This window comes from Loxodonta africana, chromosome 26 (assembly GCF_030014295.1).
Source record: "Loxodonta africana isolate mLoxAfr1 chromosome 26, mLoxAfr1.hap2, whole genome shotgun sequence".
Classification (NCBI taxonomy): domain Eukaryota; kingdom Metazoa; phylum Chordata; class Mammalia; order Proboscidea; family Elephantidae; genus Loxodonta; species Loxodonta africana.
The window spans coordinates 7,275,354-7,291,127 of NC_087367.1; the positions used below are offsets into that span (position 1 = coordinate 7,275,354).

The window sequence follows — 15,774 nt, forward strand, 5'->3', positions numbered from 1 at the left end:
AGGCACTGAGGGCAGGGCAGCAAACAAAAAACCCTGGCCCTCATGGAGCTCATGTTCTAGGGAAGAGAGAAAAACAAGAAACAAAAGAAATAACTACAGAGAAAGATAAAGCAGGAGTGCAGAAAAAGGGATTTGTGCTGAGAAGGGGTCTGAATTTTAAATGGGAAGCTCAGAGAAGATCTGACTGCGAAGGTGACATTGAACAGGGACCCAAGGGAGCTGAAGAAAACCCTGCAGATGTCTGGGGAAGTAGGATCTAGTCAGAGGGAACAGGAAATGCAAACACCCTGGAGCAGAGCTGTGCCTGGGTACTCAAGCAGCAAGTTGGAGGCCAGTGTGGCTATGGACAAGCAAGAGGTGGGAGAAAATAGACTAGATCATAGAAGTAACAGGAGGCCAGAGACCATAGGGGTTTCTCGTTGTTGTAGGTGCCATCCAGCTGGTTCTGACTCATAGCCATCCTACGTACAACAGAACGAAACACTGCCCGGTCCTGCACCATTCTCACAATACTTGCTATGCTCGAGCCCACTGCCACAGCCACTGTGTCAATTCATCTCATTCAGGGTCTTCCTCTTTTTCACGGACCCCCTACTTTACCAAGCATGGTGTCCTTCTCTAGGGACCAATCCCTCCTGATAACACGTCTAAAGTATGTGAGACAAAGTTTCACCGTCCTCGCTTCTAAGGCAGACAGGGGCTCAGAGTCCGTTATAAACACTTTGCCTTTTACTCTGAGGGTTCTGAGCAAAGAACTGATGTTACCTGACTTACGATGGAACTGGGATCACTCTGGTGCTGTGGTGAGAACAGAAAGGAAGGGCAAAGGTGGAAGCAGGAGGAAGTGGGTAAGAGCTCTCGGGGAAAGACGTAGGATGAGAAGAGACAGATGCCTTGAGGAACCTGAACACACACACACTGTAACTCATTTTGAAAAAATGTCAAACCTACAGAAAAGGTGCTAGAAATTAGACAATGAGTTTCCATATATTCATCACTTAAAGTCACCTTAATATTTTGCCCATCTGTTTTCTCTCTCTCCCTCCATAAACACATAACATCCTCCCCCCAAGAAAAAAAAAAAACATTGCCCGCGAGTCAATTCCAACTCATAGCTACCCTAAAGGACAGGGTAGAACTGCCCCATAGGGTTTCCAAGGAGTGTTGGTGGATCTGAACTGCCAACCTTTTGGTTAGCTGCCAAACTTTTAACCACTGCACCACCAGGGCTCCATAAACACATACACATTCACTATTATCATTATTATAGTTCCCGTTGTTGCTGCTGGCGTTATTGTTGTTACTGAACCATCTGAGAGCAATTGGAGACACCAGGACTCTTCACTCCTAAATACTTCAGCACACATCTAAGAACAAGGACATTCTCTTACACTGCTATGTAAATGCTATCATCAAATTCAGAAAATTTATCACTGACATCATGCTATTATACAGATTATAGTCTCATATTCAGATTTTACCAACTGCCCCAATCCTGTCTGTTATAACAACCCCTCCCACCTCAGTCTAGGAACCAATCCAGGATCACACACTGTATTTAATTATATCTTTTCAGTCTCCTTCCATCTGGAACAGTTCCTCGATCTTTTATGAGAACGACACTTTTTTTTGCAAAGTACGGTCCAGTTGTGTTGTAGAATGTTTCTCAGTTTGCATTTGTTTGTTTGTCTCCTCACGATTAGATTCAGGTCAAGCATTTTTTGGCTGGAAAACCTCATAAGCAATACTGGAAAGCCCCTGTATGTAAGAGGTGGGCGTAGAAAGAAGAGACAGACACAGGGCAGCCAGGAAGGTAAAAGAAAACTGAGGGCTACAAGGTCTAGGAAAGATATTGGGTAGCAGGTGATCAACTGAACCCAATGCTGTTCAAAGACTAAGCAGACAGCAGCCCTGTTTAGCACTGGAGGTCACCAAAGATACTCCAGAGAATGATTTCAGTGGCTGATGAAGGCAGAGACCAGTCTGTTAGGTTGAAGAGTGAACAAGAGATAAGGAAGAGGAGGCAGTAAACGGAGACAACTCAGAATCTCAGCACTTTTAGACGTGGTCTTAGAAGGCTCTGAGACATCAGAGAGCCAGCCATCTCATTTTCAGACGTGGAAACTGAGGCCTGGAAAAGTTAAGCGCCACGCCCAAAGTCAGACATGTGGTAGGAGACAGCACAGCGCTAAATCTCAGTGTCCAGTCCCCACACTCAGTGCCGTGTTGGCTCTTCTAAGAAGTTTGGCATGGAAAGAAAAGAGAAGAGTGGGAAGGAGTGTTGAAGAGAGGGCTAGCAGAAAGAAAGTAGAAATCCTCTGCCTTTTAGTGATCTTCCTAAAATCTAAACTTGGTCTTGTCTCACCCTGTATAAACCCCCTCAGTGGGTTCCCGTAACTTGTAAAGATGAGCTTAAATCCCTTAGCCCTTAGTGATCTAGTCCCAGCCTCAGCTGCATCTCCCACAATGCCCCCTACACTATCGATCTTTCACTCTTGCAATACTGAACTACCTGCTCTTGCTTCAGGAGTCCCTGCTATTTTAAGAGACTGAGTCTTTCTTTGCACAGGCTGTTCCCATCCCCTGCTGTTCCCTCCCTCCCCTACTTCCCTTCCACCAGCCTGCCAAACTATTCTTCATCTTTCGAAGGTCACTTCATCCAGAAAGCCTGCCCCTGATCCACATTTCTGTATCTTTGGGTGAAGTTCTTCTGGGCCGGGAAAGACTTGAAAACATCTAGAACCAGCAGGTACTACCTTAAAATTCTCTGCAGACGTCAGGACTTCATTTTCCTTTTACAAACATTCCAGCACATTTGTCAAGCTGCTTAAAAGACCACTGTGCTTTCTAGATCGACAGAGACACAAATAAAGATAATCTTTATAATGCAAGCAGTCAAAAAAAGCCCAAGCACAAGTCATCCGAGAGCAATTCCCTTCACTGTAATATCCGTGGAAGAACTTCAACAGAAAAACGCCATGTCTTCCACAGCGGTGTTTTCCATACAGACCAGCAGAAAGAAGACACTCAAGAAAAGTTGGTATCTGACTTGAGGCCAAGCCAGTAACTGGCCATCATTTGCCATCCAAAGATTTTTGTTTTTAAAAGAAGATTCTGAAACCTGCCTTTCAGTGCCAGCTGAGGATACATTTTCAAGATTTTCCCCTCACAGAGTTCTATGGAAACCTCACTTCTATTTTACAACTTGCTCCTTCCAAATAATGAGAATGAAGTAAGAACAACCAACATGTAAAAATATATTAAGTACTTACGATGCCCAAGACAGGGTGCTAGGCTTGGGGGCACACCCACGGAACTGGCATGAACAGGGAGATGGTTAGGTCCACAGATGCCACACATGGTGACAGCTCCACAAGAGAGACACTTGCACAACGGCCTGGAAGCAAAGAGGAAGGAGAGCCTACAACAGTCTTGAGCTGCCAGGTAAGGCTTCACAGTAGAGATGGAACTTGTACTGAGACTGAAGGAAGAGAAGGCCTGTGCAAGCGGAGAAGTGAGCAGTCACTTCAGGCAGCCATAATGGCATGGGCAGGATGAGGAGATACAAAATAGGAAGCTGGGCTCAGGGAACTGCAATGAGTTTGATGTGGCCAGAGGTGGGGACAACAAGCTGGGCGAGGAGCCAGAAACCAGATTTTAATAGGTCTCAGAGGCCTTGCTGGGTGAGCTTGAACCTTCTGTAGGAAACAGGGAAGCTTTGGAAAGTTTCAAGCCCATCCTTTCGAAGATTTGTTTTACAGCCTACATCACTAGTCATCCATGGGCTCACCTGTGCAATTTTTTCACTCACAGCCATGGCTGGTATTCAGCACGTGTGTCCCAGTAGCTGGGCCAGTTAAAAGCATGGAAATATTTGCTCACCAGCTGGTAAAGGACTGCTGCCCCCAAGCCCACCTCCATCACCTGGCAGGCCACACCAGTCCCAGGCAGCCTCCTGTGGGTACCATCAGATGCCTGCCGTCATCAGCTCCCATTCCCACGTGTTCCCCAGGCCCCAGCAGGGAAGACAGTCCCCTTAGTGGCAGCATGGCACCACAGTGGGCAAATGTTTGATCCCCATCTTGTTCCCCAAGGCTGTGGCCACCAACCACTGGCCAGCACTCCTCAGAATTACCCTGGCATGGCCTCTTGTCAGGACTGAAGTCTAACACATCACCAACATTCTGAATATATGTCTGTGAATATCCTTTCCTTACTGTTTCTCTCATAGACTCAGTACTTCTCATCACCGCCGTCTTCTCTTCATCAAAAAGCTTTTGCCTCCTCCTCTTCTCACTCACCTCCTGTAGTAGAGCTGCCATTCAGTCATTCTCCGCTCATAGTCCCCTTACTGGGAAATCCTCCTCACAAGGGGCAGTCTTTTGAAACAAGGTCCCACCCCCCAACCTATAACCCACTGGGCCGGGTGGATATTCTGACCCATGCTAGCCCAATTTGATCCTCTTTCCTGGAAATGTGGAATTAGACTCAAAAGATTCAGTTGGCTATGTGGGACCAAGCTGGAAAGTCACGGGTACTGATGGGCTGAGTCCACCATTTTTGAGGCGGCTATCATCGAGTCAAGAAGCCAGCCTGCAGCCTGAGAAAATCAAAGCTTACATTACCTGAGAGAAGCAGATTTGTGAGTACTTGTGATGCGTGGGGATACTTGCCAGAGAGAAGCAGGAAGAACTAGCTGCCTGCTGTGCGATGTCTGACAGGTGGGCCATACTCTCTGTGATTGAGTTCAAAATATTCTCTTGTTGCTTTATAATCCCCTCCTTAACTGTGCTTCTTTAAGAGGGTTTCAGTTTCTTGAAACCGACGATCCTGGGTTTAGAAGACATCTACACACACAACAATAAATCTGGGTCCCTACTTATACCATACACAAAAAATAAATTGGATCATCAACCTAAATGTAAGAGCTAAAACTATAAAACACTTAGAAGAAAACATAGCAGTAAATCTTTGTGTGCTTGGATTAGGCAATGGTTTCTTAGACATGACACCAAAAGCAAAAGCAACAAAAGACAAGATAAATTGGATTCCATCAAAATTAAAAACTTTTGTGCTTCAAAGGACACGATCAAGTAAGTGAGAGACAACCCACAGAATGATAGGAAAATGTTGCAAATTCAGATAAGGGGTTTTTCCCCAGAATATATAAACAACTCTTACAATTCAAAAAGAAAAATAACCCAATGAGAAAATGGGCAAAGGATATGAATGAACATTTATCCAAAAAAGATATACAAACGGCCAATAAATTTATGAAAAGGTGATCAACATTATCAGTCACTAGGGAAATGCAAATTAAAATCACAATGAGATACAACTTCACACCCATTGGGGTGGCTATAATGAAAAAAAAAGACAATAACAAGTGTTGGCAAAGATACAGAGAAATTAGAGCCCTCATACATGGCTGGTGGAATTATAAAATGGTACAGCCACTTTGGAGAACACTTTGCTAGTTTCCCAAAACGTCAGTCACAGAGTTACCATATGACCAAGCCATTCTACTCCTAGGCATATACCCAAGTGAATGGAAAACAAACGTCCACACAAAGGCTATGGACACATTCTCCCACTGCCCGTGTCACTCCAGAGACAGGCTCATCGTCTCCTTAACTTGTTCCAGCAAGTGCCTCCTTGGTTCTTTCTGGGGAGGAAAGTACGCTGGGCTAGGTGCCAAATTAAACCAACCAAACGAATTGACTCTGCTAATTTAAAAATTTATATATATATATATATATATATAACATATACATGCATATATTACTAAAAGTCTATTTCAACAGGTTGCAGCATCTTTTGGGTTGGAAAAAACACTGCCCCATTGAGGTCTGAAATATGCCAATGGATTCCCTAAGATCTTGCAGCTTAAAGAGAAGTCTGTGAACCAGTTGTACTGGCATCACCTGGGAGCTTGTTAGAAACACAAAATCTCAAGCCTCACATCGGACCTACTCACTCAGAATTTGGATTTAAGCAAGTTCCCAGGTGACGCGTATGCACAATGATATTTGAGAAATACTGCTTGCTCTAAAACACTGTAATTACATTTAAGACCAACCCATGTATGACAAACTCAAGTCAAGCCTACAGGAGAAGCCCAGCTGTTGAAGGCGTGTGGCCTGCTGACTAATGGGCAGCTTTCCATATGGCGCCCGTCTACTGAAGAGTCAATCCCAGAAGCAGGACCAAGGGAATCGGCCTTCCCAGCAGCTTCCTTTTCCTCTCTTGGTGGCAAAGCATCACTCTCACTGCAAAGGTGTTCAGGTCCACATCCCTGGAGATTAGAGAGGCCCTGGGACAGCAGTAATTAGAGATGTTGCCATGGAAACCATTTTCCACTTGCCACAGTGTTATTACCTGCCTGACTGACCATTACTGGTAAGGTTGATACCATTTTTCACAAGACAGTATAGACCAGTGCAAAGTTTTTTTAACCAACAATCTACTATACAGTAAATGTATTTTCCAAATAAAAATGTGGTCATATTTTCTGAATTAAAAATTGAGATCCATGATATGACAAGAACAAGTGTACCCATGGCAATAACCGAATGGAGTATTTGTGACTGTCCTGGGAAATCTAGGACATATGGTGTCAAAACTCATGAGACATTAATGACCTGGATGAGAATTATGATGGCCCTGGTCTTTCTCTGGGTATTTATATCAAAATTCTGGACACACTGAGTTCTTTTCCACTCTGGGGCCTTTGCATGGAACCTCTTCTCAGCCACCATGTCTTCACCTCTTCTCATCCTTCATATCTCAGTTTAAATGCCATCTCCCCAGACAGCTGCTCTGGAAACCTTACCTAAAGTAGTCCCTACACCCGCATCCAACCCAGTTCATAGCTATGACTATTCCTTCTCAGCACCTGTCACAATCTATATTCCTCTTTGGGGCAGTTCTACTCTGTCCTACTGGGTCGCTATAAGCCGGAATCGACTTGACAGCAATGAGTTTAGTTTTGGGTTTTTTGTTTTTTTTTTTTTTGGTTTATATTCCTCTTGCTTTCTTGTCCGTTCATTGTTGGCCTCCTCCACCAGATTGTGAACTTCAGGAGGGCTTTGCTATGTTCACCGCTGTATCCCCTGCACCTGGTACACTATAGACATTAAGTAAATTTCTGATGAATAAACAAATGAGGAAGCATATACCCAACTTTGAGAATAAAATCACCAAGTAGACTATAGCTTAATAATAAGACCATTTATGGATCCCTGGCGGCACAGTGGTTAAGCATTTGGCTGCTAATCAAAAGGCAAGCAGTTCAAATCCACCAGCTGCTCCTCAGAAACCCTATGGGGCAGTTCTACTCTGTCCTATAGGGTTGCTATGAGTCAGAACTGACTTGACGGCACCTCACAACAACAAGAAGACCATTTATGAACAGACCATAAGCTTCCAACAAAACCTCTGGCTTCATGCTCTTGCAAGTGAACAGAGTAAGTGGGATCCCATGAATTCAGTGGGACAGTCCCGCTAAATGACTCTGCTTAAATTCTTTTGCCTCTCAGTGAAGGGACAAGTCAATACTTAAAGCAGAGCCACATCTGTAAAACAAGTAGGCTACTTCTCAGGGTTGGGGGATGAGAAATTCAATGAGATGACGTATATACAAAGTAACTGGTAAAGAGCAGGCACTCAACCCAATACAGGTTGACTCTTGTAAATTACGTTAATTCCCTCAGTCAAACTGGTCAAAAGACTAAAGATGAAAAATCACATCTCCAGGCCTTCATGTGAGTCTGTTTACTCAAGTCTCCAGGCCCAATTATTGCTGTTAGACAACCCCTCTTCCACCTCTTCCAAGTCCAGAAGTTCAATTGTATTTCCAACACCAGACTATTTTAGCCATGCCACAATTTAGACCTAAATTAAAAAAAAAAAGTTAAACATCTCCAATAGATCACTGTTTCAGGTCACTGTTCCAAAGCCGATGATGTTCATAAAATGTACCTGGACACTACTCCATTTCCAGACTGGGTTCTAGCAATCCGCTTCAATACCCTTGAATAAAGCGCACGATTAACAGATAACAGAGTTCCAAAGGGCAACCAGTTTACTGAGTACTTAGTAAGTGGTAGAGACCACAGTGACAGAAAAAGAAGAGAGTTCTCTAAGGCTGTGAAACAACACCTGTGGACTTTGGAATCAGACCAACTTGGGTTCCAATTCCCATTCTACAGTCTGCTAGCTGGTGACTACGGCCAAGGTCCTTCATTTCTCTGTGCCTAGGTTTCCTCACCAGTAAGCTGAGGTTAATGAGTACCTTCGTCACGGGGTTCCTGACAGATGGATGAGATAAACCTGTATTTGCATATTTAGCTGAGTCTGGCACTCAGGAAATGTCAGCTCTGCTTATGTTAGGGTATATTCTCAGTCTCAAGGATCTTATGTACACTTACAAACGAAAATATTCTGAATAAAAGAATGGCACTAAATAATACATATTAAATGAGCAGGACTGGTTACAAAAGATGCAAAAATTTAGGAGTTCTAGGGGTCCTTTCCCCAAGGATCATAAACGGTCTCGTGGAAGAGGTGAGACTGACCCAGGGGGGCCATGCAGGCTCTGTATACACACTGACCCCTGTGGTGGGCACTATTTGTGAAACACTGTGGGGCACCTTTTATGTAATCTCCCCAACAAAGTATAAGGTAAACCAAAAAAAATACCAAACCCCCTGCTGTCGAGTCGATTTCAACTCATGGCGACCCTACAGGACAGAGTAGAACTGCCCCATAGAGTTTCTAAGGAGCACCTGGTGGATTCGAACTGCCAACCTTTTGGTTAGCAGCCGTAGCACTTAACCACTATGCCACCAGGGTTTCCAAGAACAAGGTAAAACCAAAAAACCAAGCCCAGTGCCGTCAAGTCGATTCCGACTCATAGCGACCCTATAGGACAGGGTAGAACCGCCCCCACAGAGTTTCCAAGAAGCGCCTGGTGGATTTGAACTGCCGACCCTTTGGTTAGCAGCCATAGCACTTAACCACTATGCCACCAGGGTTTCCAAGTACAAGGTAGATACCTTTAAAACCCCATTTTATAGATGAGAAACTATCTACTGATAAGACAGCTGAGACTCAGAGAGGTTCAGTAGTTTGCCCAGGTCACTCAGCTAATTTGTGGCAGATCTAGATCCAAACTCATGTCTGCCTGACTTTATCAAAGCCCATGCTCCCCACGGGGGTGGTGAGGAGGGAAGATAAATCATTCCAGCAGGAAGTATATGAAGCCCTGGTGGCACAGATAGAGCTCAGCTGCTAACTGAAAGGTCAGCAGTTCAAATCCACCAGCCGATCCTTGGAAACCCTATGGGGCAGCTCTACTCTGTCGTATAGGGTCACTATGAGTCAGAATCAAGTTAACAGCAACAGGTATTTGAATGAAGCATATGAAGCAGGAAAGAACAGAGCAATCTTATCCTATAGCAAGTGGGAAGCAAACAATTTATGATTTTTTGAAAAAGGAGAATAAAAGAAAGGTGGGTTAAGGCCAGAGAGAATGGAAGGCTAAGGAATTTGGACTTCAGCCTGTGGGCAATGAGGAACCACTGTTTTGTTTTTGGTTATGTCTTTTTTTTTTAACTGAATACTACTACTACCATAGCTAAGAACATTTATTGAGCACCAGCCAAGGGCCATGCCCAAGGCTAAACCCTTTACACATATTACTTCTAATAGAATTTTAGAGTTACAACAACTCTGCAAGTTGGGTACAGTCACCCCATTTCACAGCAAAGCTCTGAGAGGTCAAGCCCCTCACTCAGATGGCTCCAGCAAATGACAGATTGGGGTTCACACGGGAGCAGGTGGGAGGTCGAAGTCAATGCTCTCTCCCCTAAAACAGTATTGCAGGAAAACCTTCCCTGCAACAGAGAGCCGAATTGAAAGAGAGAAGAAAATGGTGACCAGGAACTAGTCAGAAGCAGCGTCAGGCTCCAGAGTCAGGGGGTACACTAGAGTCACTGTGAAAATGAGGGGGATGGCAGAGAGTCAGTGTGTTCGTGACCTTTTCATTCATTTACTCCATTTCTGTGTCATGTTTTGCTACCCAAAGTAGAAACCAAGACAGGAATTACTCCGGTCTCTATTACTGCCCTGGCCTTCAAGCCCTTGTTTGAGCACTGTTGTTAGCCCAATAGCAAACACTGCTTTAAGTACTGATGTGTCCCTACACAGTGTTACCGAGGCTAAAACACGGCATCATTTTCTAATCTGTTATCTGTATTGAAGGGCAATCATCCAAGAGAATAAAACTAAGCCTCCACAACCAATAAATCACATTATGCCTCACATACCAACATTTTTAAAAACCTGACTTACACACATTGCCTGTCAAGGCAGGAGGACACATACGCTGAGCTCTAATAAGCTCTGCCAAATCCTATGTTATTATCAAGGTCCATCATGATCTCAGAGAGCACATGGTTCTATAAAACAGACTGTGTTAGCAATAGTTCTTGGGCTGCCTTCTAGTTGATATTCTGAGCAAAGCTGCACAAAAAATAAAGCAGGTGGAAATGTACGCATTATGAATATATCTTTCAAACTAATGCAAAAGCTAAGCACCAAGTAGACGATTACTTACAGTATTTGAGGGAACCAAGAGTTAGAAATTCTATTTATGTCAGGATTCCAGGACACCTCTGCATTAAAACCTTAGTTATCATTCTCCCCATTCAATGAAAAACTTCAATATTTCAAGTAGAAAAACAGTACTCTACTGGGACATACAGAAATAAGTTGAAATTCATAAAGATGAAAGAGTAAAATTTTCCTACCCATCTATACAGTTAATGCATAAATATTCTCACATTTTACAGCGTTAATTTCAAACATCTAATATGTTTCTGGGAAAATTATGAAATAAATGACTCTTCAGAGCCCCCCATACTAAGGATTAAAAAAATCAGGCTTGTGGACTGCCATCACCAGAAAAACGTTATTTATACACATAAAATAAAGCAAAATAATATAAACATTCTAATTTTACAGATCTAAATTACACAATATCTGTGGTTTATGTTTTTTTATTCTGTTTGATTTTTATTCCTATGTGAAGAACCATAAAGAGATATAGGACTCTGCTCACCTGTACATACTCAGACCCAACCAAATATCATGGAGAATTTAGCCAGAAAGTCCTTTCTCAGAAGGCAGGCTTCCTATTGTGTCCTTATTTAGCATAAAGAGATAGCTACCTTAATAAATAGACCAGAAGCTAAACCATATTTTTTTTTCCTTTTCAATAATCGAGACTCCCCGGAAACCAGTTATACAAATAACTTCATTCACCTTTGCTTCAAATCTGAGTGTCTCTTTAAAGCACCCAAGCCAGATATCATCACACCCCTCCTGGTCCAGCTGCCTGTTGTAACAGCGGCTTACTGCAGCTCCACCCTTTTCCCACCTCCAACATGGATTTTTTTTGTTTTCCCCTACTAGAGAAAGAATTAGGATTTCAAATCCTCAAAGTAGTTCAGTGAACTGTCACGTTAATATGACTGAACCCCAGGGAACCTTCTGTTTAACTGCCACTGTCTCCCTTCCCCCAAAGGACTAGATCTTATTTTGATGTTGTAACGGAAAGCGCTGCATTAAGACAGGCAGGGCAAAAACACAATGGGTTTAAATTTTTAAACATTTAACCTTCTCATTAGTCACTGTTAACCATTTGCACCGGTGACTTTAATACTCAGCCTGGCAATTAGAGAAGCAAAATCTCCAGGACTAGGTACTAGGTAAGGGTGCCCCAATCATAATTAATTACCATATGGGATGGAAGAAAAGCTAATTTGTCACAGGTGACATGAACAAAGTTTTACCTACCAGTTCTCCCAAATACTGAGACAGTGGAGCTCCCAGGACTTAAGATTTTCATTCTAAAAGATTTTTAATACACATCTTACTTTATTTTCAAATGCTAAGCTTTTACCTTCTATAATAATTTTTCAACTTTAAGTCTTCAAAAAAAAAAAAAGCTTTGGAACCTCAGCACAATACTAGAAGAAGAAAAAAAAAGAGCTTGTCTTTTAAATCATTCTTCCCACTGAGAAATCAGGACCACTGACATTACACCGCTTAACCATTTATTTCATTTGAAAGGCAAACTTAGAGCAGGAGTGGCAATCTCCTGAAAATGGGACAAAGCTGCTTGGTATCAAGAATATACACAAGCTGGGAAGGTACAGATATGGTTTCTCTCAGGTGTCCATCCTCAGGAAGTCATGTTCTGTGTGGGCTGAGATTCCCATATCATGGAAACCTTCCTTATCAGCCAAAGGCTGAAAAGGATTCCCTGTGGAGACCATCGGGACCACACCTTGTTTGGTCACACAAGAATCTGAAAAAGGAGAATACATCTGGTCCAAAGATGAGCTGATAAGGCCAAGGATCAAAATAAGCCCCCAACAGTTTAATGGGGAGGGTCCCTATGACAGCTATTCATCCCTCTGTGTCCTGCATCAGTCCTGGCCATCTGCCACAAGATGCTGGTCATTCTGTGGGCTAGCTGGAAGGATTCTGTGGTCCACCACCTGCCAGCCTTTTATAACCTCAATATTGTTGTGGAAGCACCCACTGAGCATAAAATATGCTTGTTGGCATTAAAACACACCAAGTGCAATATTACAGAACAAACTCCCTACCCACTGCAGAATTTCCCAGCTTCGAAGCATCTGGGATGAAGGTTCCAGACTGCCTGTAGCAAAATTTCCTTCAGGGTTTTTTGTCTTTGTTGTTTTTAATCCTCTTGCTGAGAAATCTACTGAGAAGTATCCCAAAGGTGATACCCACAGCTCAGGTTATTGGTCCTACATTTACTGAGGGGGAACGCTGAAGTGTCTGATAGTAACCCAGGATCCTTCCACTTGTAGCAGAAATGAACACCAAAAAACATCAGGACGCGCAACTCCTCAGAGATTTCAAAGCCTCCCGGAGGCATAGAGAGACCTCTCCCTTCCCACCTGCGCCCCCCATTCTGTTTCACCCCTAGCCTCCGAATCAGCACTCCTGCAATTCCATAAGGTTCCCTGGGGCCCCCCGATCTGACCCCGGGAAAGCCCAGGCAGTGTCCCCACGCCCTCCCATTCCAGCCTCCACACCCGTCTGCTCTCCAGCGCCCCGTCCACCCCCCTTACCTGATGATGTCGTCGTTGTGTCCCAGGAAGAATTTCTGGCTGTGCTCGCGGCTGTTGTACACCACCCCGACCCCGGCCACAAAGTAGACCACCTCCTTGCCGGCCGTGTAGTACAGGTTGTTGCGGCACTGGTGGCCCCGGTACCCGTACACCCACTCCAGCCGGAGCTGGCAGCTGGGAGCTGTCCGATCCGCCATCATCAGGCGACCCCACTCGCCCCCCGGACCCCCGCGCGCCGGCTCTCTGCTCGCCAAGGCTCGGGCAGCCACGGACCTACAGGGGCTCAGCGCGCAGCGCCGGGCGCCACCATCACCCTCCGCCGGAGACAACTGCGACCGCCGGGCGCCCCAGCTCCCTGTCCCGGGTGGGGTGGCTCCGGGGGCGCCCGCGCCCGCCTCACTGGACCTGCGGGCTCGGGTCCCCGGAGGAGGCTTGTGCGGGGATCACCCCGCCTTCCACATCGGGGATCTGCATACCCAAACCCTGATCACCCAGGCGGCGCACTCCCGTTGGCGGCGCGCGGGGGGTTCAGTCTCTGACAGCTTTGATTTTACAGGGGACCCGGGGGAGCTGGGCCATCACCGTCCTTGGGTCCCAAGCCGACCGTCTGCATCCAGGCTGCGGGAGCGAGGAAGAAACAGATTTCTGTGTAAGTCGCTCAGTCCAAGAAAATGATCCCCAAACTAAACCAAGTTAAAAAAAAAAAAAATTGTCAACGACCCCCCCCCCTTTCTCCTTCCACATCCATCTCCCTCACGACGTGAAATGTGCCCCAAACGCTGCAGGCTAGCCGTTGCTGATACGACTTGAAGGGACATTTGCTGTTTCCCATAAAAAACCAGAAACCGAACCCGTTGCCGTCGAGTCCATTCCGACTCACAGCGACCCTATAGGACACAGAAGTACGGCCCCCTAGGGTTCCCAAGGAGCGCCTGGTGGATTCGAACTGCCGACCTTGTGGTTAGCAGCCGAGTTCTTAACCACTGCGCCACCAGGGCCCCTTCTCCCCCATAAAATTCCAGGCGGATCTGCAAAGGTCTTTTTTTTTTTTTTTTTTTTTTGATGCTCCAATTAGTTGTCGTGTATGTCTTTACTATCCGTGGACCCTCTTGTCACTGAGGCACCTCTAGGTCCTACAGGGTTTCTGAATCGGCGGAAACGAGGACTAGGAACGTTGGAGGGCGAAGAGAGCCCGCGCGCTGCCTACAACGTTCCCCGTCCGAGGAAACGCAACAACGAACAAGTGGCAAACGTCGTGCACGTCTCCACGGGAAGGTCTGCGCTAGCTAAGGGCCCGAGGGCTCGCCGGTCGCCCGCAGACTTCGGGGGACAGCCAGCCCCCCACCCCCGGCCGCGGGGTGCAGCCCCGGGACGCCCCGGCCCGCGCGCGCTGCTCCCACCTCGCCCGCCCGCCCGCCCGCCCGCGGAGCATCCCGCGCTCTCTGCCGCTAACCTCTGCTCGGAGCGGGCGCCGCGGGCGCGGCCAGGATCCCGCTCGGGCGGGCGCGATCCTCTGCCTGCCCTCCCCTCCCCGCCTCCCGCGCCGCAGGACCGGCTTCGTCACCGGAGCGCGGCAGGAGACGGCTTCTTCCTCCAGCCCGGCTCCGGGGGCGGGGCCACAGCGCGGCTCTCGGCAGCCGCGGCGGCCGGTTACCAGGCGAGACCGCGGCTCTTGGAAACGGCGACGCCCCAGAGCGCTGGGCCCACCCCCTCCAGCTCCTCGCCCGGGTAGCCTCGCTCCCCGGTGCATCCTGGGAAGTGTAGTCGGCTCCAGGCCAACTCGCTCGAGGAGCGCGTGGCGCCGGACCACAAGTCCCAGGATTCCGCGCAGCCCGAGGGGCCGTAGAGCGGCCATTACGGACGTTGGTGGTGCTTGAGGTTTTGGAGGTGAGGGGACGCTCGCCAGGGGCAACCGCTTGCCCTACCGGGCGCGCCCTAGTGAGTGAGGCAGGCGTCCGGCTGGGGTCTGTCTCTGTGGAGAAGGACGGCTGGGTTAGAGTGGAGACAGTCTCTACGACCCAACCGGAGAATTCCTCCTCACCAGCCCCCAGTCAGGGATACTGTGTAGCCTGTATCTTCGCTTGGGTTACTCAAGTTTGTTTCCTACGTCGGTTTTCCTTTTTACTCAGATGGATTCTAATGTGTTAAAGTACAATGCTGTCAACTTTAACAATATACAGGCTCCTGAAAATGTGGTCTTGCTCTGCCCTGTCCAGGAACCGGCGTCTACCTTTTCCATGACCTGCCTCCTTAAGTTAGAGGGCTTGAATATTTAAGGACAACCAGATTTTGGAAGTACCCACGCCATGAACAACTAACCTTGGCCGTCAAAAGCTGGTGGCATTTCTCCTAACTCCGCTTGAAGTGAACTATGAATCCCACTGTGTTCTGCTACTGTGTTCCGAACAGTGCTTCCAACCCGTTTGAAACTAGCATTTCTGGCAAGTTTTCAGGCGATGCTAATGCTGCTGGTTAGGGACCAATTCTGAGAACCACTAGTAGAGCAGTGGTCCTCAAAATTTATTGTACGTAAGAATGACCTGGGAATCTTGTTAAAATGTAGATTCCGGTGCAGTGTATTTGGGGTGGAAATGCAAATTCTCAT

The 15,774-nt window shown here is 46.4% G+C and overlaps 1 protein-coding gene across 1 annotated transcript in view; it reads right to left on the bottom strand.

Annotated features, from left to right (window-relative positions):
• EML6 (EMAP like 6) overlaps positions 1–14,183 on the bottom strand; it is a 253,307-nt gene extending 239,124 nt beyond the window's left edge. Inside the window, exon 1 of the mRNA XM_064277085.1 lies at positions 13,170–14,183. Within this exon, the coding sequence (XP_064133155.1) occupies positions 13,170–13,369 (200 nt within the window). The 5' untranslated portion in view covers positions 13,370–14,183. The remainder of the gene's footprint in view (positions 1–13,169) is intronic.
• Positions 14,184–15,774: the final 1,591 nt, after the last annotated feature.